The sequence below is a fragment of the Thermobia domestica genome, chromosome 6 (assembly GCF_964235325.1).
Source record: "Thermobia domestica chromosome 6, izTheDome1.hap1.1, whole genome shotgun sequence".
Taxonomy (NCBI): Eukaryota; Metazoa; Arthropoda; class Insecta; order Zygentoma; family Lepismatidae; genus Thermobia; species Thermobia domestica.
Window position 1 is genome coordinate 182,456,395 of NC_137459.1, and position 25,707 is coordinate 182,482,101.

The 25,707-nt window shown below is 34.3% G+C and overlaps 1 protein-coding gene and 1 long non-coding RNA gene across 6 annotated transcripts in view; one reads left to right on the forward strand and one right to left on the reverse strand.

The window, feature by feature from the left end:
- The window catches only part of LOC145688349 (cadherin-like and PC-esterase domain-containing protein 1), a 1,309,510-nt gene that overhangs the window by 448,688 nt on the left and 835,115 nt on the right, over positions 1-25,707 (reverse strand). For all 4 annotated transcript variants that reach the window (XM_081762492.1, XM_081762493.1, XM_081762494.1 and 1 more), the window contains one exon: positions 1,233-1,407. In XM_081762492.1, the coding sequence (XP_081618618.1) occupies positions 1,233-1,407 (175 nt within the window). The remainder of the gene's footprint in view (positions 1-1,232; positions 1,408-25,707) is intronic.
- The window catches only part of LOC145688351 (uncharacterized), a 107,871-nt gene that overhangs the window by 25,403 nt on the left and 56,761 nt on the right, over positions 1-25,707 (forward strand). The window contains exon 1 of one of the 2 annotated variants that reach the window (XR_014131882.1): positions 19,103-19,170. The exons of the other annotated variant lie outside the window; for it this stretch is intronic. This is a non-coding gene — a long non-coding RNA (uncharacterized LOC145688351). Of the gene's footprint in view, positions 1-19,102; positions 19,171-25,707 lie in introns of those variants that run through there. 2 annotated transcript variants of the gene reach the window in all.

The following is a 25,707-nucleotide window of genomic DNA, read 5'->3' on the forward strand; positions in this document are numbered from 1 at the left end:
GGACAATATTAAGATGGATCTCGCAGAAAAAAGAATACAAAGTAGAAACTGGATCAAGTTGGGTAAAGATAGAAGTCAATAGAGAGTTTCTGTCAATGTCGCATTGAACCTCCGGGTTTAGGCCATAGAGTTAGTTAGTAATTATTAAGGTCTACTCAATACCGTTAAAAATCAACGGGACCATTCAACCTCTCATAACATAGTTAAGTGCATACCGACTGCTTACCTTCATAATCATCATTTTTTAGAAATTTTACAATTGTGTTAATTGCAAATCTTACATTGTTTTTTTTATTATAGGATAATATAGAAAAAGATCGACAAATTTAAAGAAAAACTACTTCTTCCAACTCATTTTTAAATATTCACAAATAGCAGAATGCCTATTCTTTGCACAACAGAAGTAAAGTTTACGGAAAATATTGCTTAACGTAGAAAGCTCGTCCCCCTACCTCCAAAAACAAAGCTTCTGTCGAATTCAAGTCTCCCCCTTAGTACTAGCTTAGGAGTTAACATTACGATAATATTATCTGAAAGCTAATAGCTAGAACCCCAGACTATATACTGCCTCAAAATAAATCGACCGTTGCATATTCATGTAACAGTTCGGGGATAGTCTTTAAAAAGGGCAGAACATGTCCTGGGACAGCGTTTGTCACTTTTCTAGAGCTGTTCGAGTACCTCCTTCAAGCAATACGCTTACCCCTATAGTACGAACACCACAGTTTAAGAACCACTGTCGTAAAATTCTTTACAGTAAATGATAAGATATATGAAAATTAAAAGATTTGGTTGCATTTGAGTTTGACGTTCATTTCAGAACTGAGGCTGTATGAGATATAGGAATAAAGTTTAAAGTGGAATTCCATCGATCATGCGTTCAAATTTCAAGGCTCTCTCACCGGGAATCAAACCTGGGATCACTTGCAAGGCTTGAAATTATATATATATATATATACAATTTCAAGCCTTGCAATGTTGTTACATGTGCGATGGTTTGGAACACGTTGGAAAATAAGAAAATCAAGTTACACCTGAAGTTGCAGCGTGTGTCTAACTACAACGTTTGGAATATTTCTGGCTCCACTGTAAACTCCTTTAAATTATGTGACTGCTATCTCTTTATGAAGCAAGCCTCTAAACAAAACAATAAGACATATAATGATTCAAATTTAGACTTTACAGTACACAAAGCAAACTTCTATATTATTGCAGTTAGATGTAAAAGTTACCTGGCTTAAGCTACACACAGAGTGCTTGATTCCTGGGTCGAAGGGATGTTCATTATAGGATGCACTATGGCGCCTAATATTCAAAGTATACGTACTGTATACCCAATCCTCGTTTGACTCCATTACTAAGATGGAAATCTTGTTCAGGCCAACTCCAAGAGTTGTATTTAGAGACCTGTAAAATATAAAGTACTCAACATGAAATACGTTATACTAAGAAGTAAAAAGACCAGTGTAAGGACTAATTGTGTATAAGTGACCATTCGATAAACATAAATACAAAATCCACGATCAGAGCACTTCTTACATTAAAAGAGTCAACAATTCTCGAATGTACAAATTATTTCCTCTTAATAGTCTATCAACCTCAAAGACCAATATCTTGAAAAGAAATACATTTGCTCAAAATTATGCAACATGTTCGTCTGAAATTCATACAAAAAGGCGTTAAGAATGATCAACTTAAATAAATGTATAGTTTGTTTTAAAATCAAACCTGCTTGACATAAAATGATATCAGTTTAAAATTTCTGATTTTATTACTCAGACTAGCTGAAAAGACCCGTCCTTCAAACGGGAGAATAGGTTTATGTAAAGTATTTGGACATCTACCCCTTAGGATTCATCTTCGCATAGGGGATGAATTTGGACTTGAACGGCAACGGGTTTATCACTATTCATCTCAGCGACCGCGAAAACTATAGATTAGACACTAATATCGGTCGTTTTTGGTTATTCTTACACGTGAAGTGGCCATCATTTTCAATAAAGTAAACGAACAATTCAATGATAGTTGTGCAACTGCCAACGCTTATCATCCCCGATTTAAGTATCGAGCCTTGAGAATCTATATAGTTGGTGAGAGACTCAATGCTGAAGAAAACACAATAATTATATATTTAAACTTTCACAACCAGTTTCTGAATGAAGTGGAAACAGTATGCCACATAGGTAAAGTATTCAGAACAGACGCTGCAAACAAGAAGAGGATTTGTACGAACTGAGGGATCACAACAACCTATACACTCTCGTATAAAACGGGAATGAAAAACGTAAAATAAAACAATTGTTGACACAATTAGACCAATGTTAAATTCAAGTGATTTATTTAAAGAACACTGGGCTAAAGCATTAACACTGTCATCATTTACTTAAATGAACGGGTTAAACATCAGAAGGTAGCAAAATCCCATCTAAACTTACTCATGGACGAAGAATGTAAAATTTAAATCACTTACGATTTTTGGAACTGAAAATTACGTATACATTCCATAGTAATTATATATTATTATTATTAATAATAATAATAATAATAATAATAATAATAATAATAATAATAATAATAATAATAATAAATGATAATTGTACTTAGAAATCTGGATTTATTTTTATTACGGTACATAAAGATATTTTTTTTTTTAAATGTGAATTACTTCAAGAATGTTAGATGTAGTCGTGGTAATGATACCATTTGGAAACAACGTTTAAAATAATCACGTTAGTCAGTGAACGTCGTGAAAAATTGACATCCTCAGTGCTTATACCAACAGAAGCTAGAATACGGAATTTATTAGGATAGTCTTACGTCTGAGCTAACATGAGAGAAAACCTCCGATGTGAAAAACTAGTGATGAATATATTTCTATTGCTTGTTGAGCAGAGTCATTTCTAATGCCAAAATCTTATGATTAAATAATTAAGTCTGATCAAAGGTGAAATTACTATGCACCACGTACGAAGAAAGCAAAAATAGAAACTTGTATTGCGATCAACGTGTGCAAAAATAATTCAAACTCGCTGAGCGTTTCGTGTAAGGAGAGCAAATGCCGGAAGTAAACATTCCAAAGTCCGTTGTTTGCCAAAGGATATATATACAATGCCGGTATCTTTTAATTTGGTGGCGAGACTTGAAATACGTGTACGAGCTTTGCTTGCTGTACCAGTTCTAGAGAAATTTGAGGTCCAACCGTTTGTTAAAACCATATTTTTGCAAGATGAACTTCAGGAAGAAGTCTATATAGAACAATCCAATGTCTTTAGTGATAGAAGAAGCAGAGTATATGCCTCAAGCGTAGCCCGTTTGGACTTAAACAAGCCTCAAGATGCTGTAAGAAGCGACGAAGAAAACTGGATTGAAATTACTAGCAAGAAATGTCAAAATTTAGCTGATTCATTTTAAGGCACAGATGATACACATCAGAAATAATGTTAATATCTTGTATGCTATAATCTATACTGATGTTTGACTTATGATGGGAACTAACTTGTTGATCATAATAAGTTTTCTGTGGCAACATAAAAAAAATAACATTGTATGTGATCTGACCAGTTTCCTAGACATGCAAATTATACGTTATGATGATAGTTCAATTTTTAGTAATTAATCAAGATATGTAACAAGAGTTCTACACCTTTAAAATAACAACTCTCTGCACTCATGATGGATATAATACATAAAATTCATAGTGGGGAATCACATAAGAAAGCTACGGGAAGACCGACACACAGTATTTATAAGCTGACACGCAGAGCAATTCTGTAGTTAAATACATAGAATTCTCGTTCTCTATGAAGGATATCCGGGTTCGATTTCCGGTAGAAGCTCATAATGTTAGGATTCTCCGTCTCACATAACATATTCTGCTAGAAGTGCTTTCTTGCTGAAAATATGACATTGAAGAACGCCAATTCAAAGTATCTACTAGCAATACATATTCATATATCATCTCTAAATAAATTATATTGAGTTCTTGGGAAGTAAATTTTAGTATTAGTGTTAAAAATATTGAGTTTAAAAGAATGTGTTTTAGATAAATAATGTTGGTAAATTCAAGCTATATATTTTTTAGCAAGACTGGGAACACTTTCGAGCCAGGAAGGAATATGAACAACATTGTTATTAGCAACTTTCTATGTAGCTATTTAGTTTGTATAGTTTAATGGTGATAGCAAAGATATATAACAAAGAGCTACCCTTGTTGTAAACCTTTAACGTTTTGGAATTGTGTTCTTACAATAATTACTGCGTTTGACTCTGCGCAGCTCATCTTCTCCCTATCTTTTGCTACCACTTCCCAATTGGTTTATCAATCCGTCAGGTAAATGTCTCCATTCTTCTCCAGACTCGCATTCGTTGTGTTTCCAGCCGTTTTTCATCGCACTTTTCTAGTGTTTACGTTTGTGCTTCATACAGTACGAGGGAGATTCAAAAAATAAGGAGATACTGCATCACAGGAGACAGTAATAACACATAGTTAATTATATTAGTATCCTTCGACGTACTCTTGCTGCATTCGGTATTGTCCCATCTGTTTATAGATCTACACTGTGGTAACCTGACTACTGAAAGTTTATTGAGAATACATATCTCAGATTTATTTGAAAGCGTGAAATACGGGACCGCATATTTTTTACTTCAAGAAACACATAAAAAGTCACTTGGCAGAAGATTGTGTGAATACGGTGAGTAGGTCATAATACCATCCTCCCAGTTCGTCGATAGCAGCTTAACTTACAACAGCACTTGTGGCGGATCATTGTTTTGGTTCAGAACTCACCCGCTGTCTGTATACTGAGATTGCATTGCGGCAACTTTTCTTTGTAGTTCATATTTTGGAACTTTTATATAGTATTATCCGCTTACTGTTTTCCTCGAAGGAACAGTATGGTCATACAAAACGCATTGTTCATCTAAGAAGACCAATAGTATTGATTCCGCACACTTCCCTCATCCTTGGCTTTCTCTAACAATTTCTTCATTTTTGTGATTGTTACATGATTTTTTTAAAAAGTTGAAGACTGGAACAGGAGTATATTGTGTGCATTTAAAAGGAAATATGAATAATATATTGAAGCCCCTATTAGTATCTTCCACCTGTTTAAATTTTAATAACTGCCTTTGCAGCTAATCAGAATTTGTAGAATAATATATTCGTGGGAGTACCAATACCTTTTTCTCAGAAAAAGGTACAGATATCTCGACGAACTAGAAAAAACAAGCGATATTTAAAATTCATTGTTTGTATATATTTCAAATTGCAAGTAAGATTGATTAAAATATCCAACATCATGCTTAGTAGGTCTGAACCGAAGACCCTTTTGCTACATCACTGGTTTTGTTGTACTTGCTTTTGGTTTGAATTCTGAATCCAAAACAATTCATTAAAGTATCGCACAACATATGAATACGAAATGTGATATTGTAGATGATGAAATTATAGTTGATGAAAATTGCTTCCGTTTCGTGTATGCTATTGCAGCATTAAAAAAGATCTTCCCAAGCATAATCATATTTCTGTCAGTGTTTTGGCTGTACAATCCATCACATCTGATGTAGGTAGTTGTAGCCGAATTTCGTAGCCGCACTTTTCGCCCCACTCAAATCTACGGGAACCCTCCATTAAGAATTGAATAGCTGTCACTGGTTCGATGCACGCAATTTGCATGCTGCATGCGAATACAATGCAGCCTTTCTTGTTCTCTTCTGAAGCGGTGAAAATGGTGCCGCTCCATTTATCATTTTTTTTTGAATATTTTTTTTAAATAGTTGCCCACAAAATGAAAGAGCCACAGGGAGCACTGCTTCAAACTGAACGAGGGAAGGGGAGGGAGGAGAATCGAATTTCAACAGGAAAACTACGAAAAGGTGCTATGTAAAATAAAGTAGTTTCAAGATGTATTTATTTTTCACACAATCATTAACAACAGGGTTCTCTTTGTTGCAACATACGGGATACTTCTGGTCTATTCATATTAATACTCATAAGTACTTAGTAAGGGTAATAGACAGAGTTTATTTAGAAACACGAGATAAGTTTCAGAGTTTTCACTGTTATTTGCGCCGTGTAAGGATCACACTAAGCCACACGGCGACTCAGTTACTTCTGTTGTGTGGGGCTCCTAGTTCGTTTACCGGCCAAGTAAGTTTGTGGTGAACAACATTGTGCCCATGGGTTTCATTGGTGTAATCTCGTTTCCTTCCATATTACAATCCACCAAATCTTCCATGATCATTCACTTGTCTTAAGAATCCGTCTTCTTTAGCCTAAAGAGCATAATCGTAAGAACACATTAAGTTGAAAGAGTTTTTATTCTTTTTCCACAATGATGTTTAAAATGTGTTATTATTATAAGTACTTATGAGAAGATAAAATATGACAATTTGTAGCAAAGTGCCTAAGATGATTGCATTCTGTAAAAGTGGTCCCGGGTTCGATTCCCAATGGAACAGCATCGAATGCACTCAAGTGATATCGTTTTATACAATCTTGCTTTAAGCTACATGATGTGAATATTAAATCGATCTACTCAAAATGTTTATTTATTAGGAAAAAAGTTCCAAATATCTCTTATACTGCATGATTAGCGTTTTTGCCTTTGAAGCGGAAGACAAAGGTTTGATTCTCAGTAAAAGCCTATGTGGTTCGGATAAACTTAATACGGAGTTTACGTGGGGAATACTATGTGCGGTGTGTACAAAATTATAGGTTGAAATTTCTTGCAAAAAGAGATTCTTCGCTAGCTGAAGAATTTGAGAATATCAAAATCAGTCATTTCCAACTCGCCGATGTATGAGGTAAGACCAGGCGTTTACGATCAGAGTCAAAAGAGATTTGATTTGAGTTGATTTTCAGTTTAACGCCCCTTTCAGCAGAGAGGCTATGTGAGACGTGGACCTACAGCTTAACGTGGAATCCGAACCGCATGAGCTTGAAGCGGGAATCGAATCCGGGTCTACCACGTGGAAGTTCAGAGCCAAAAGAGAGAAAACAGTTTAAGTAAAAGAGGAATGGGAACGAGTTAGGTGGAATAGAATAAATGTTTGATTAGTTTTGGACTGCAAAACATCGACCCGGTCTTGTTTGCTTGTCGCCATTGTCTTCCGTCAACGCTAGGTTTGCTGTGTTCTCTTTGCTCTGTGTGGGGAGAACATGAGCAGCATACTGTAACGTGACAGAGCATCTAGTTGGAAATAACTGTTTTAGGTAGTTCATCTTTTTGGTACTCTCCATTCTTGTATCAATTAGGAGGTTTCAATCAGAAATAACCTCCATAATATGGACATAAAGTTGACAGAATGCGATGCAAGGAGGCGGAAGCGCTTCCTTTATGTACTGAGAAAAATCTGTTATCCGGACAGCAGTATACTGTACAAATATACGGAATCCATATGTTTACTACGGAAATTTATACGGAGCATACGTTATCCATATGCCACATGGGTATTGCCTTTTTCCCGCTTAGATGTTACATCATGCCGCTGCAGAATGTCTGACATCTAACAATCTTCCGTATATTGCATGTTACTTACGTAAGATATATGTTGTAGATGTTCATCTGTATGTGAGATCCTGACCGCCCATATAGAGATATATCTTTCGTATGGAAAGTAGGTTTATTCGGATCATTTATAAAGAAAGTGCATATAAAACACATGTTTTCAGTTACACGTTTGCTGCAGAATGGTACCTATAGTCGTACCAAAAACTACAGGATTTACACATGTAACCTACGGTTTTTCACGTATGCCTCATTTTTTTTGGGGGGGGGGTACCAAAAACGGAAACACAGAATGTTGCAAAGGGAACATAACTGGAGTTACGCTAAAGGAACTTTACGTGGTCCACAGCACCTGAAACTGAAAAGAAAATCCTAAAAGATGATAAAAATGAAATATATATATATATATATATATATATATATATATATATATATATATATATATATATATATATCGAAAACCAGAAGCCTTTGAGATTTACCGGTAACTTCATTGCAGTTGAAAGTAGAAATACAAATATGCTTATGTTCACTGTAAATTGTAGAAGAGACTTTTTGTTTCAGAACGATAAACGTTAAGCTTTAATTCTCCCCACTATCTCTTTGTTTCCACAAAAGAAAGACAGGGGGAGAATTATCTAAAACAGCCATGTACCAGCAGACTACTAATTAGTTTTATGACAAATTTCTCAACGTTGGAGGCTATGGAGATACGAGATATTTGTAATCTGGCAAAAACATACTGTGAGATGTATGCTCAATCTCTGTGTGTGCATGTGAAATATTTTTCAAACACATACTAGCTTGCAGTTCTGGAAAGCTGTGTGGAAACGAGAAAGAAAAAAATATATATACTATACGAAGTTGAAATACTTTTTGTTGCGTTCAGCGGTGCCCCTGCACCGACTATTTGCTATTTGAAGATAACTCGTGAAAAACTGATTTAAAATAGCATACTGATATGAACAATATAATGAAAATTATTTCCAGTGAGTGCACCAAATTGCTTATAGGAAATATGTGGGTATCTAACAATTAGTGAGCTCCCACGCAGCGATACGGTTAGCTCATGTGTTTTCGGTGCTGGAAATACGGGTTCAATTTCCGGCGTGAGCTCATGTGGTTCGGATACCTACATTAAACTATAAATCCATGTCTAATATATCCTTGGTGCTGAATAAATACTAATCCAATCAACCAATATAACAGTCAGAATCTAGTCATTAGAGTTGAGAAATACACTCGTCTCCGATAGAGGGCTCACTTTTCTATTGCAAGGGATGACTGGTTATGTGAGATGATGGTGCCATTGGCTTGCTCAGCGCTTCTTGTTTCCTCCCCTGTTATCATTAAGCCAGAATAATCCACTTTTATTAAAAATCCGTTTTCTCTAGCCTAAACAGCATAAAGACTTACAAATGAAGATTAAAATTGATTTTTTTTCATTAAAGTAGATTTTTTAATAAAATAAATACCTACCTTTACTAAAGATTTGTAGGCTGTGTTGCTCTCGAGACGTTATTTCGGGCAGGCTCGTCTTAAAAAAGTATTGTTTAAGTGCTGTTTCATCTTGAAAAGTATGTCTTTTTCAAGTGGAAATTCTCTTTCTCGTCTCGTGTTTCATCATGAAAATGTCTCATTTCGTTTCGTGAGTAGCTTTATTTGTAACTAAGTAGTTGGCACTGAGTTTCGTATTTTGGACGTAGTTAGTTCATATTCCAATAGGGACATTCCTATTTGTTTCTTTGTAAATTATTCCTCTAATTCCACTAGACAAACGCTTAGATTGTGCCTTGCTTATTTTTCAGCATCTGTCTTATTTTACATTGTTTATCGTTTTCACTTTAAGATATAGCAGACGATGTAACAGAAACGCTCTTGATAAATAAGCAAACGAAGATAATTATTTTTCAAGAAATATTCGAGTTTTGCGGAATTCAAATTTGACAATGAACGTTCTAACAAATTTAGCATCCTCACGAAAAGCATATTCAAAGTCTAGTTTCTTATTTACAGTGAACCTATAGGGAAACTTAATTTAGTCAGGGACACAAGCAGAGTGACAGTTCGAGAGTTCCATCTTGCCCTAATTTGAACTCAGCTGCAAATAATTGGATGATTCATTAACTACTTTGGTAGTTTAACATCTTTTTCTGTACCAAGTCTACATAAAAGGGGACCAAGGGAATATATAGCAGTGGGTTTATCTCCAAGACAAGTACAATCCAGGGATCGAGCCGGAGCCATACCGCTATACCGCATGCTAGATTTTAGGCCATAAACAGATAATGCAAAGAAAATATGGTCCACGTTATGAAAATATTTATTTATTTTATTTATTTATTTTATTTTTATTCACTTTTTTGTTATTTTGATCCATGATCATTGTTGTTTTAATCCTTTACATAGTGAAAACAAAACAAAGGGAAAAAAACTTCTGAATCCATTCATGCTAAAGAAAGCAGATACAGCATTAAATTATTTATAGGGCAACCCCAAAGCATAAAAAGCATAACAGCAATTTACACATATGGTTGGTATCTTGAACATGATTGTGGTTGTCTAAGGGTCCAGAAACAACTAAGTTTAAAAGATAATAAAGCATAATTTTAGAAAATAAAGCATAAAGCATATGAAAAGCTTATTTTTATTCTGTAAATTTTTCGGTGTAGTTCTTTGAAGTGGAGAAAAGAAGAAAGGAAAAGAAGAAAAAAAAACTTTCCGCCAACAATGAATAAACAATGTTTTTCTTCTAAGTGTAACTATGGAGTTCTGTGAGAAAAAGTTGAAGTAACGTTTAAAGATTTATAGTCAGTACGCGCCCTGAATTAGAGAAGTGTAAATTCGAAATGTACAAAAAGTGCACAAGAACTTCACACTATATTGTTATATGTACCTCTTGAATTTAAACACTTTCAGTACTTTTTGGTGGCATCTTTTATTTTCCCTTTCTGCATATACTGTATATGCACCTCTAAGGCACACACAAGTGACAATAAATAAATCAATAAATAAATAAAATAAAAATACAAATAAAAAACGAGTAAAGATATCTCTTTACAGTGCATTAAGTAGAAAATTCATTAAATATGAAAGAAACTTTGTTAATTATTAAATATTATACATTATAAACGATTAGTGTAAAACAATGATTGAAATTAACAATAAAGCATAATTTGAAAAAAATAAAGCATAATTAAACAAAAAAAAATAAAGCATAATGTGGGTTGCTCTAATTATTTATGTTGTCAGAATTAGTATATTGAACGTAGTAAATGGAAGGGAGAGAATCTCCAGAAAACACTCAAAGCATGTTGCTTAAAAAAAGAAAAAAAAGAAAGAAATCAAGTAAGTGTGTCGCCAGTCAAAAAAGATTGAGAACCACTGCATTAAGCTGCTATGCTTTATTATTTTTTTAGCAGATATTATTTATATTCACATAATTAAGAAAGTTCATAGAAAATACAGTTTTGAATTAAACAAAATCAAATCAATTGAAAATACAACATCGTATCGACAAGCCGACACGATTCATTGCCTGTGTGACACTTTTCTTTTCTTCGTTTTTACTCCAGTTACAAATTTGATTCAGGTAATAACCAAGGGTATTTAAGAACATTTTGCACGTGTAAATATACTACGCAAGAAACACACGTAATTGCACTAATAGCTCAAATGAAACGTACTCTTCTTCTGTATTAAACTATAGTGTTATTTCGCTGTATGTCTATATACAACATCAAAAGGGATCTGCACCACTGCTTGGTCTTGTATTCAGACTTTGCACTTCAATTAATATTTGAATCTGCGATCACGCGAGTCCACAGTGAGCACGCTATGAATGAGACTAAGAGGAGGTCCCATGAATAAAATATTAAACATATGCAGCAAAGAACATCAATCAGCGAGAGTGTATTTGCAGCTAACACTGATATTTTAATGCCTTTTCATAATTGTTTGAAAGCTTGACAACTGTACACACAAAGCATTTATCTGATTTTATACAGAGGAACGTATCAAATATTACTGTCTTTATTACTAGCGTAACCAGAACCTGCTTTAGAGTGTGTATGGAAGGGGGACTCAAGTTTCCTTAGTTCCCTTGGATACTCCATTGCTCTCTATTTAACCACTGTATTTCTTCACAAAGCATGTACTTCTATCTATGGAATAAAACAAAGACGTATTGTTTGTTGAAGTATTTAATATGGTTCACTCAGTGGTGTCATCCAAATCATTCAAAAACCGGCTCTATGATCAATATAGTAAGTTGAATTAGTGTTCATATTATTATTATATTGCTATTGTTATTATATGGATTATATTGTTATTGTTATTTATTCTAATGATATTAGTAGTAGTAGTAGTAACTAGGATTAAGTCATATAGCATACAGCTAACGTTGATATTTTGAATATTGACTTTTAAAAAATGTATTAGTTAATTAATTTTCTTTCGTAAGTTTTGGATCTATAGGTGAAGAGAAAATTTTGAAAATCGATTCTAGCAACCCAGTGCGAACCGCCTGAATAGCATCACTGGGTTCACTCAGTAGCACAGAAGTAAGTATAGCTATTTAACCAACATAGATTTTCAGGAACGAAATATATATAAACGAGGAGCAGTCAGGAAGTTCCCAGAATGTCGTTCTACTTTTGGCATTTGTGATGCGTTTACAATGAATCTTGTACAGTATCCTAATTATGACTTTGACAAATATTAACAGGTCATAATAGGCAGTATACGAGTAATGTAGCTGAACGAAGGAGTGTGTGTGTGTGGTGATCAGCTGATGCAATTTTCCATAGACCAAGCACGTGCAAACATCAAGTTCATGCGAAAATTAGGGAAATCAGCTTCACAGACTTCGATAGCATTGAAAACAGTTTAACACCATAGGATGTTTGGCTCTTCTCAAAGCTAATAATGGGTCTTTTTCATTTCGCCAACGTAGAAGAGATCAAAACCAACGCAAAGGTTGAACTTCCAAATATACACAAGAGGCCTTTCGTCTGTCAACCAATCGCAGGAGGCATGGAACAAGTTTGTATGTGTTGCAAAGGTGCCAACTTTCAAGGCGATTAAGTAATTATGTACTTATATTGTAGTAATTAAGAGCTACAACAGAATTCTCGGAACTTTTTGACTGCCCCTTTCGTATATATATATATATATATATATATATATATATATATATATATATATATATATATATATTTCATTTCATTTCATTTCATTTATTTGCCTGTTTCATTAGCTTACAAAGCATGAGAAATTCTCATGTAAGCATTACAGTTGTCAGAAAGAAAGAAAAAAAAACATACAATATTGTCAAGTACCAGAAGTATACATCATGCAATCTTTCTAAAAATACAAAACCACATAATTAGGTAACTGTTTCTACCACACCAGGCATGTACTCACGGGTAAGTATCTGTTTCCAACTCTTCAGTTAATGAGTCATTTAAATATTCTTTAATTGTGTAATAGCACTTTTCACTGAGTAGATTATATAAAGTCTTACCAAGAATGGAAACATTGGTCATATTTTTCAAGTACAAAGGAAGTTTATTATACAATCTGACACAATTCATGTACACGGTTTTGCTTATATTAGCATATTTTTGATGCATCACAAATATGTCACTACCTTGTCTTGTATTATGGCTATGAACATTTTTATTAAAGATAAAAAGATGCTTGTTTTTCACAGTAAAAAGAATAGATTTATAGATGTATAAACTGGGGAGTGTTAAAATTTTTGCTTCTATGAAAACCTTTTTACATGACGATTTTGTGGGTAACCCAAAAATTATTCTAATCGCTTTCTTTTGCAATCGGAAAGTGCTTAAACTATTTTCAGCAGATCCCCAGTGTATTATGCCGAAGTTAATTAATGAATTAAACTTGGCGTAGTAAAAGCTAAGAAGTGCTTCTCTCGATACAGTACCTTGAAGTTTGTATAAGGCAAAACACACGCTACTTAGTTTCTTGTTTAAAGTGGAGATATGAGCAGACCATGAAAGATCATCACTTATGATTACACCTAAAAGCTTTGTTATGCAAGAATATTGGAGTAAGTTAGAAGATATTTTTATTCTAGGTGATATACGCGGTTTTCCTGGAAAATGAAAATGTAAGAGGATCGATTTATCATGATTTATAATTAACCTATTCGCTGTTATCCATTTTACTAATTTGTCCGTAAAAATGTCAGATTTCCTCTCAACTTCTTCTATTGATTTTCCTGATATTATCATACTGATGTCATCAGCATATAGAATACATTTCGCTGGATGCATAAATTCTAACAAGTCATTTATATATATCAGGAAGAGAATAGGACCCAAAATGGAACCTTGAGGAACACCTCTGACTACAGTTGATAAAGACGAACAAGTTGTTTGAAACCCATCTGCAGCTAATTTTGATATTTGTACCGCTTGTTGCCTACTGGATAAATAAGAGAGAAACCAGTTGTGAGCTACTCCTCTAATACCATAAGCATACAACTTGCTTAAAAGAATAGCATGATCAATTGTATCAAAAGCTTTGGATAAGTCGATGAATAGGCCAACAACATATTTACTGTTTTTTAATTCAAGAGCTATATTGGACATGTAATCAAACAAGGCTGTTTCAATACTTTTCTTATTTTGGAAGCCATGTTGTGATGGTGATAGTAAGTTACATGACTTCAAAAAATTGCAGAGTCGTGACTTCATCACATATTCAAAAATTTTTGAAAACGTGGAAAGAATGGAGACTGGGCGATAATTTCTTACATCATGCATACTCCCCTTTTTATGGAGAGGAATTACTTTTGCCACTTTTAACACTGATGGAAAACATCCTTTCTCAAGAGATAGGTTAACTAAATAACAGAGATGATTTACAATGAAAGGAAAACAAAATTTAATAACAGTCACTGGAACTTCATCAAAACCTGAAGATCCCGAATTAGACATCTTACTCAATATTTTCCGTAACTCCTCTACTGTTGCTGGAATTAAAAAGATCGTATGTGAATGCATTTGAAATTTCATCGAGTCGTCATAACTCGCTTGTATGGGGTCAGGTAATAGTACACTATCTAGAAAATAATCATTGAAGACATCTGCAATCCGCTTAGGTTCTTTAATAATTTCGTCCCCAACTTTAACATACTCAAAGTCGCTCTTTTTGTTGTTTGTTCTACCATTTAAGATTTTCCACATAGTTTTAGCTTTATTAGTAGAATTAAGTATTGTGGAGCTATTTGATAGTAATTTAGCTGTTTTAATTACTCTTCTGTATATTTTCCTGTACTTAAAAATATAATTTCGAAAGCTGTGAGGAAGTGATGTATTTATTTTGAGTAATCTATTATATCTAAATAGGTTACTTTTAGAAATTTTAATGCCTTTAGTTAACCACGATTTAGTGGACGACGTCCGGATTTTACGAGTAACTTTTGGAAACGCCATATTGAAGTAATGTAAGAAAGTTTCAAAGAAGTATTTAAACTTATATTCAGTGTTAGACGTATTATATATGCCATTCCAAGGCTCGTGAGAAAGCAAGAAATTTAGATATTTCATATTATGAGTGGAGAAAATTCTCTTTGTAACTGTGTATACTTTAGACTTAAGAACAGTGGTATCGTTTAAAGTGATTTTTAAAATAATCGCATCATGATCAGAGAAACCGGGATCAAATACTTCAAGGTTATAGGCAAATTGATTTTTACTAATTATGAACTGATCTAGCGCACTTTTATTATGACGTGTCGGTACATCCACTAGCGCTTGGAGATTGTACACATTCAGTAGATCTCGTAGATCGGATTTCTTTTTTGCTTCCACTATCCAATTTACATTAATATCACCACAGATGATCATTTTTTCAAAGTCTTTTCGTATGAAGTCCAAAAGACTTTCGAGTTTCTTTAAGAAAACAGTAAATATGCCGGATGGCGACCTATAAATGCATATAATACAAATGTTAACACTTGGTAATTTAATGGCTACAGCTTCAAAGTCAAATTCACAGGTAAATTTTGTAATATCTATTTCAGAAGCTTTTAAACTGTTGTGAACAAAGATGCATACACCTCCACGTTCGTGTGAAACACGAGAGAATTTAGTGATAAGATTAAAGTTTTCAAAATTGACCTCCTTAATAAGTGTATCATTTAGCCAGTGTTCACCAAGACAAATAACCTTACATTCTTTCAAATCATCAGCTAAAAGTACATCAAAGTATTCGAGTTTATTCTGGATCCCTTGTACATTCTGATGAAAAATACTTATTGTGTTAGCTATCTTGGATTCGAATTTTCCATCTGGTGTGCTAAAAAAGTTACATTTTTTACGTTATTTTGTCCGGCTGCAAACGATACTGTATTATCATTGCTAAGACCTGTACGGGGGAAAGTAAGAGGAATGGGATCCCTGTTCCTGTTCTGAGCCTTAATCATATTACTTAAATTTTCACATACATGACGCTTTCCTAGATTATTCAAATGTAAACCATGATGGGTGTGAAATTCTCGTGGAAGACTACTTACATCTAATAACTGTACATTTTTAAATCGACTACAAACTTTACTAATGATGCTATTTGTTTTATGTACTTCTGAGTTAACACAAGAACTCTTCAATAGATCATGCCGGTGTGGCAGATTAACTACTATTACATTTGTATGAGTAAGAGTGCTGAGTGTAGTCTTCAAAACACGGACAGCATCTTCAGACTCATTTTTTGACACATCATTAGTGCCTCCTATAAGTACAACAGTATCAGTATCTGAGAATGATTTCTGGTCCACACATGAATTTACAACGTTATTTAGTTTTGCACCAGGCTTAACAATACCTACTACGTTCATATCATCACACTCCTGCATTAATCTGGAAGCAAGACCACGACCGTGACTATCTCCTACAATGAACACCTTCCCTTGCACTTTTTTTACCCGATTTACTGAAATTGAGTTTCCATTTTCAACACCAAAACATGACTTACTGCTTGAATCCTGTGACGGAAATCTTGGGCGATCCTGCTGGTTTAAACGATCTACACGTCGCACTTGAATAGGCCTATTTCCTAGGCTAACTTGCTTTACACTATCACACTGGCCACTTAACTCACTGAATCTGTTTTTTGTTTCAATATTATAATCGTATTGTAGACCTGATACTTTATTACCCAGTAGTTTACCCTTAGTATTTGGGTTGCACACAGTGTCGTGTCTCTCTGCAGCTTTGACACTCCATTGGCAATTTGCTCTTGCACTTGCGTTGTGGATAGGGCTACAAATGATTTTCGGAGGGCTAGAATTTCCACTATATTGTGATTTCCAACTGGAAAAAGATGGTATCTTCGCGCTGTTATTAGGTTCACTAGTAGCATTTGGGACTTCGGCCGTAATTCTTACGATGTCGCTCCAGGTCTTTCTATTTTGCCTTGTACTTAACGATTCTTGGCCCAATTGTTGAAATTTATCTTGGCGTTGTAGTTGCTGGATATCTTGCGCTAAGAGTTCGACAACTTTACGTAATGAATGTAGTTCCTCAAGAAGATTTGAAACAAACTCAGCTGAAATTGATACCTCACTAAGTTGATTGTCATTTGTTTTTTCACAGCTACTACACGACATGCAAGACCAGCTTAAAATATTGGAATTTTTGTCAACTGCACTGCACTTGCCAAAATGAAAGAACTCCCTGCATATTTCACACTTTATGCCGTTTTTCAATACTCTTTTACATTTACCACATTTAGTATTAACTGTAAAATTACCTGACATATGGGACCCATTTATACTGTCCAACACACTGTCCGCCATATATATAGGGTGTTGCGAAACAACGCCGACAACGTTTGGCAGGTGATTCCTAACACCAAGTTAACACAAAAAATATAGACCAACCTGGGTGCACAAATGCTTGCTTTCGGAGTTATAGGCTGCAAAAAACATGAAAAATGAATTTTAAAGGTTCATAGCTGCAAAATTATGCGACATATCGTAGCCGGGTCAAGAATTCACTTAAGAACTAGTATGTGTCCTGTCTAAATATCTATGTTTCAGAATCCTGTGGTACTTCCGCAACAATTTGTATAGACGTAGTTGGTGAGTACCTCAGGTTGCATGTCAGTAACCAAACTCCCTGTATAGAAATTGTTGCGTGAGTACCTTAGGATTCTGAAACATGTATTTTTGGATATTGCACATATTAGTTACTAAGTGAAGTCTTGACCCAACTACAGTAGGTTCCATAGTTTATGAGCTATGGACCTTTAAAGTTCACTTTTTCATGTTTTCCACAGCCTATAACTCCGAAAGGAAGCATTTCTGCACCCAGGTTGGTCTATACTTTTTGTCTTATCTTGGTGTCAGGAATCACCTCCCAAACGTTGTGGATGTTGTTTTGAAACACCCTTTATACATGTATGTACTGCAATAAGATTTGGGATATATCAATGGTTTTATTTTATATCTATACCTATCTATCTATCTATCTATCTATCTATACATACATACATATATATATATATATATATATATATATATATATATATATATATATATATATATATATATATATATATGTGTGTGTGTGTATGTGTGTGTGTGTGTGTGTGTGTATTTCCCAGTGATTTAGGAGCAAATTGTATCTCATAAAGGTTTATGAAGATGTACGCTACCCCTTTTATCTTGTTAATTATATTAAATTATTCTTCAGAGAAACTACTTATTCTCAATGATAAATATCTACGGTTTATTAGAATCGTGCTAGTGGATGTTTTAAGATTGTGTTCTTAGTATGTCCGTTCGTTCGTTACTCCACAGAATACTCTGGAACGAAAGCGAAGTCTCGAATTATATTTTCTGCAATAGATAAGTTAGTGTAATGATCTCAGTCGAGTTTGTAACTTAAATCAATATGCTAACATCTTCACGTGTAATTGTGACTTAAACGGTGGCTATCCATATCCCATCTATTCATAAAAGTGCGTTTTGCGGAACGATAACATGCAGACCTCAAAACGTTTAAAAGTTACGGGCTGCATAAACATCTCGGCGAAACTGTTTAGATATTGTTAATATTTGTTATAAGCGCCAGTGCACTCATTCATTAATGTACACCTCGTATGATCCTCTTCACTGTCTTTTGTCGAGTTTATTTGCACATATGAGAATAATTTTAAGACTGATATCATAATGTAAAGCATTCATTTAATAAATTTAATTTCCCACTTTTAATTATTCTACTACATAATAAAACGTTTGCTCGAGTTCCTTCATACATACAGGATATTTAAAACATTATCTCAATATTTTACACATATTCTGATTATGCGGATACTATTCATGTGAAACAAATAATAAATGCATTAAAAGAATGCAGTGGCGGCATGAGAGGGTGTTACATTATTGAAAATATATAATTTAATTAAAGAAAGTTAAGGGAATACAAGTTAACAACAAACATACAAGTTAAAGGAAGAAAACTTATCTGATGTCCTAATTTCTGTAGACAACAGAAAACGTGTTAGCATTTGTACATATTTTTTTAGTGCTAATTTGTTCAAAACGTTTATTTTCCAGTTCAACACACACAGAGAAGCCATGTCGAAGAGATACGCAACATTCAAGGAATTCCATGTATTGTAGGTGAGTACTTACCATTCTCTGCTATAGTTTCTTACAGTTTTCCTTATATCCAGTTGCACTATTCTAATTTTTTAAGCGGGCCGCGGTCGCTCAGTGGAAGAGCGTGCATGGGGTCCCTGGTTCGATCCCAGCTCGCACCAAGTGAACTTTGTGGTGGACAAACACCATGTGCGCGGGTTTCCTCGGGGTTCTCCCGTTTCCTCCCACTTTCTTCATTTTACCGTTTCTTTCATTTCTCATGATCACCGTCTCCTTTGGCCTAGCCGGCATAATCATGGGACGTAAAACTGAAAGATTTCATTTCCATTTTCTATTTTTTTAAGAACCGGTTCTCTCTCTCTCTCTCTCTCTCTCTCTCTCTCTCTCTCTCTCTCTCTCTATATATATATATATATATATATATATATATATATATATATATATATATATATATATATATATATATATATATATATATATATATATATAGGGTGTTTCAAAACAACACTGACAACGTTTGGATTGTGATTACTCACACCAAGATAACACAAAAAGTATAGACCAATCTGGGTCCACAAATGCTTCCTTTCGGAGTTATAAGCTGTCGAAAACATGAAAAACTGAACTATAAATGTTCATAGCTCCAAAACTACTGTAGTCGGGTCAAGACCACTTAGGAACTAATAGTGCACTATCCAAAAATACATGTTTCAGAAACCTGAGGCTGACGCAACAATTTTTATAGAATGAGTTTGGCTACGGGCATATAATTTGCGGTACTCACCAACTACCTATACACAAATTGTTTCTGAAGTACCACAGGATTCTGAAACTCAGATATTTGGATAGGGCACATGCTAGTTCCTAAGTCAAGTCTTGACCCGACTGCGGAAGTCTTGACCCGGAGTTTTGGAGCTATGGACCTTTAAATTTCATTTTTTCAGTTTTTCGGCAGCCTATAACTCCGAAAGGAAGCATTTGTGCACCCAAGTTGGTCTATACTTTTTGTCTTACCTTGGTGTCAGGAATCACCTCCCAAACGTTGTCGGTGTTGTTTTGAAACATCCTATATATATATATATACACAGTGGCGGATCCAAGGGGAGGGCTATAGGGGCTATAGCCCCCCCCCTTGACGCTCAGGTATACACTGGATAAAATGGGCTTCAATCCTGCTTTACACTGGATAAAATGGTAAAATATGGTTTAGCCCCTCCCTTGATCATATCCTGGATCCGCCCCTGTATATATATATATATATATATATATATATATATCCCACTAGGAAAGTGCGATCATATTTTGAGGATTGATAATACGAATCATGACAAGGAATTGATCGAAATATCGATGAAAGGATCACTTTATTTTGTACCCATTGCTTCGAAGGCACGTATCTTCAGAACTAATGAAGAAATTTTTTGAAGTCATTCAGAAATAGATTATTAACTAGCGTAATAGGTATTAGATACGTATGACATTCATTACAGTCATATATCCCAATATCCCAGACAAAATCCTGATATTCATATTAAAATTTCTATGTGTTGATTCAAATTTCTGTCTGCCCATTGAACATAGGGTTTTTTTCCACACACCTGTTCTGCCTTTAGGCATAAAAGAGGGCCGCTGAAACATAGAAAAGGTTTTGATGAAAAATAATCATTTCTTTGGAGGATTTTGTACTTTAATGGCAGTAATGCATGTCAAACTAACAAGATGAATTCAGATGAACATTCTTGAAGATAAACACGATGAATTCAGATCCATTTCAAATCCTAAATGTTAATCTGCTATTAGAAAGACGACAGACTATCTTAATTTTTAAGAGACAATCTAAACGAGTTTTATACGAAGAACTAACAATTAAAATAATTTTATTTAACTTAGGAGAAAGCAAAGATTCAAGAGAAAGTAGAAAGTACATATGTATGGGTGCAACAATGTAGGTGAGATGGGTAACGCGACCTATATTCGCCGTCGTCTTTCACGGAAGATCTCACTCTGCCATCTATGGAGGAAAAAATTGTAGAACGCAAAGCCCTCTAGAAAGCAGAGCCATCTCACGCCAGCCGACTGAACTTCATCAATGACAATGTAACGCACTGAGTGATTGATAAGCTAATGTCATTCAAGATTCTTTACATTGAATTCTGGTTGTATTAAGAGTCCATCAGCTCTTAGCACATCGAATTCCATCAGAGTTGTTCTTGGAATCCCTGCTCATTTTTTTATTTTCTTTTCTTTTTTTAGTTTAGATGTTGTCTCAGCTGTTTTACGATGTTGAATCAACACCAAAAATGATGTGCACTCTATCGAGAACTCAACTCGGAACCAAACACACCACAGGCACATGCACTAATGATTCTGCTAAACTTGACCATATGTATATAAATTACTATGCCGCCAAGAAAACAAAACCTTAGTAAATAATAGCTTTATATCTGAATCAATGTTCCATCGAGGTAAAGTTTCTGTCTTGAATTAATCTTTTCTCTGTTTAGGAAAAACGCAATGGTAGGGTTTTCATATACGAGAATTTATTACTAATAGTAATTTTGTCCATTGAAGAAGCGAACAAGTTATTTTTTTTTTAATGAATATTTGTCTACTTTTCACGAATTTCAATTCCAACTAAAACGAATGTTTATCTATTTTGAAAATTAGGATTTTAAAACGATAGCTTCTCTGGAATATTTTTAAAATGAAGAAGGGGTAAATTCACTCCCATGCAATTCATTGGTTTGATCCTCAAAGCAGAGAGGATTTCGGGAAAGCCTCAAAGAACACAGGCAACATATTATATCAAAAGGAAAGAATGTTTTTTTTTTTTTTTTTTTTTTAGCTATTGTGGAACTTTTTCTTAAAGCGAAAGAAAATTTAAAGAAACTTTCAATCTCGAATAATTTTAAGCCGAAGCACTGAGTACGATTAGGAACACTAAAAATGCATCATATTGCACCAAAATTAGATAAATTATTTTTACAATTGTTATTGTGAACACATTTTTTTGGACTTCCAAACTATGCTGTGCATTAAGTGTCGGAAGTCTTATACAGTAGAACGGTTTTGTTCGTCCGTTTGTCGACAGACATAAGAGAAAGAACGGTGAGGTATATCGAGCAGCTTTTCTTTCTTTTTTTTTTAATCGAATAAGCATACCAAATATAGCTTTCATCTCTTCCGTTAATCCTCTTCTATTTAGACGGGAAGTGGTTTTAATTACACGGCAAAAAATGAGGTGTTGAAACAACACAAAATGACTACCACTTTAGTGTGTTACTTGTGTGTAAATTCAACACTAAGTTTTATTTTTTTTAGTTTTTTTTATTTTATTTTTTACATGCTAACCAGAAGGGCTAACCACATTTAAGAGAGTTATGCCCTCTATTAGGAATGAGTTGCAATGACAGGATAGGCTAAGGTTACTGCTATTGGGCTAAGTGTTTCATTTAATATTTATTAACTTCAACTTGTCAAAAACAGAAGAAAGAAACGTCGTGACTTAGAACTTTGATCCTTAACATTTGTTGAGGTGAAAAGACAAAGTTAAATATACAAGAAAACATAATGTTTACAAATACATGAAAACGTGCATTGATAAATGTGCGTGAAATATAAGAATAGAAATAATAATATCAATACTAAGCACACCGCCTTCAGAGCATATCAGAAATACCTCCCTACTGGCTGTGAGTATTTGCTTTTTATTGTTTGGTATGATGAAAGCTTTGCGAAATATATTTGCATTTATGGCAAATAACTATTAACATTCTATGGTTTCTGTAATCGATCACAATAATATTGTTATAAACCTGTGAATCATCTGACAGGCAGTTACACAGATGGCAGTGCTTCTATATATTTTCTTTATCTGTTATTCTTGTGACTTAGCACGTACGAACAGAAGATGGCAGAACTGTTGTCTGTGTAACTGTTGTCAAATGATTCACAAGTTTACAACAATATTATTGCGACCGATTACATAAAACACAGAATATGATTCGTTACTTGGCATAAGTGCCAAAAATATTTCGCAAAGCTTTGCTCATTTTAAACGATAAATACCAATCCAAATTCTCTCAGGTAGTAACGAGTTATTTCTGATATGCTCGGAAGGCGATGTGCTTGGTGCTGAAGTAACAAACAAGTAACACGCTAAAGTGGTAATCATTTTGTGTTGTATCAACACCTCATTTTTTACAGTGTAGCCATTTCTGATTTGAAAGTTTATCGCCTTACGCCTGAAAAGGAAGTGATTTTTTTTTTTTTTTTGCAAATGATTCAGTGTCTCATAGTAACACACCACGATAATCCACAACACTACGAAAACCTACGTGGTTTAAATTTACCATTACTTCCGGTTTTAATACTGATTTCCACAGAGCATAAACAGTAAGAGATATCGATATGCGATTTTCTGCAATCGATTCATTCTCCCAACAATAGGTCCATCTTCTTCATTAGTCCTCTAATCAATCCAGAAGTTGTTCAAATTAATGATTTCCGGTTTCAATACTTATCGTCACAGAACAAAAGTGACGTTATATAGCCATAAGTGGTTTTCTGTGATCGATTCAGTATTTCGAGAACATAATCATGATCCAAAACATTCCACCAAAACCGGAAGTGGTCCAAATTTACTACTATTTCTAGTTTCAATACTGATTTCTGTAGAGCAAAACCAGAAAGAAATATCGTGATGTAGTTTTTGCAATCAATTCAGCGTCCAAAGAATACGTTCCATCCCCTCCGCTGGCTCTCTATTATAATTACAACTAGTTCAAACAAGCAATTTCCGGTTTTAATGTTTGTTACCATATAACGAAAACAGTAACAGATGGCAAGAAGCGTGTTTGAACAATTCAGTATCTCAAAGCAACATATCTCCACTATTTACAACACTTTACCACAGAGTAAAAGCGGTAACAGATATCAAGATGTGGTTTTAGCAATCGAATCAACATTCCAAGAATATATTCCATATTTGTCATGAACCCTCTATTCTAGCTATAAGTGGTTCAAATTAGCCAGTTCCTGTTTCATCACGTATCAACATAGAACAAAAATGGTATTAGGTATCGACAGGCCCATATTCACGTGGGTCTAGGGGAGCCGGGCCCCCTACATTTTTACTGTCCCATAAAATTTTCACGATAGGCTTGCAAATGAACTTATAATATTGTTAGATCGGGCCCCCTAACTTCTATCGCCTCCCCCTACATTTTTGAGCTGGCTACGGGTCTAGGTAGCGGCAAGTGGTTTTCCGTAATCTGTTCAGTATCTTAACAGAAAGTAGGTACAATCACAACTCGCAACACTACCAAAGAGGAAATGGCGAAATTTACTACTACTTCCGGTTTCGAAAGTTATTTCCGTAGAATAGAAACGGTAAGAGATATTGAGATACGTTTTTATGCAGTAAGGTTCCCTTTTAAGGTTCCCAAGAGTAGTTCTATTTTTCTCCTTAACTCCTAATTCAAACCGGAAGTGGTTTAAGTTAACGATTTTCGGTTTCAACTTCTATCGTCATATAATAAAAAGAGTAAGGGATAGCAAGTAACGGCTTCTTGGTATGGATTCAGCATCCGAGAAACAGGCTCTATCTTTGATGTTATTACTTTATTGCAATCAATAGTTATAGATGTAGTACTTCAAATTTGAGTATTGAATTCGCAGTTTGGAAGTCTACCGTAGTTTCACATTGAGAAACGAAACGCACTTGTTTTAAAATCATTGAGAGACCAACTTACTCTATATTTATTGCGTTGCATATTTTAGTCAGTTATTTGATGCAAATTTCACCCAAACAAAAGTAATTTGCCTCATAAATAACAATGAGATACAAGATTACAATGTTCCATACGGATATTAAAATTATTATGTAAATTATATCCTCTTGTTATTCTACTTTTAACGCTGATTAAAACTAACTCTCAAAATGACTTTCTATATTTGAAAGAACACTGAGCAAAAGTACTGACTATTGCAAGTAAGAAACGGAAGAACATGAATGTGAACGTAACAATATTCAAGATGTAAACTTTCACCTATCTACAAACAACTCTACATAAGGTTTCGTTGTTACTTTATTAATTGATGAATTACTTAAACTTCTTCTGTAACTCTTGTGCATTAACCTACATTATTATAATAATTCTATTGGTTATTATTAGGGCCCGGATAATTATGTACTAAAAACAATGAAAATATGTACATATATATGTACATAAAATCTCAATAATATGTAATAAAACCCTTCCAAAAGAGCAAAATATGTAAAATGAAAATACCAGCATTTTCTATTATGTTTTCTACATTTGATGTGGTAAATACAATATTTATTCAATTACAATGTTTACTACCTGTTACTTTTCCAGCATGATCTCCGCAACATTAAGAAACATTATGAGTTTCAAATTTTCAGTCAGAAAACTTATCTTGTTATCGCGTATAAAAGAGTTTCTATGCACTAAATGGTCGTTTCACTTCACACAAAGTCTTGCTGCATATTTATACTTTCAGAAATCATCCAAAGGTCGTTCAACGGTACATTAC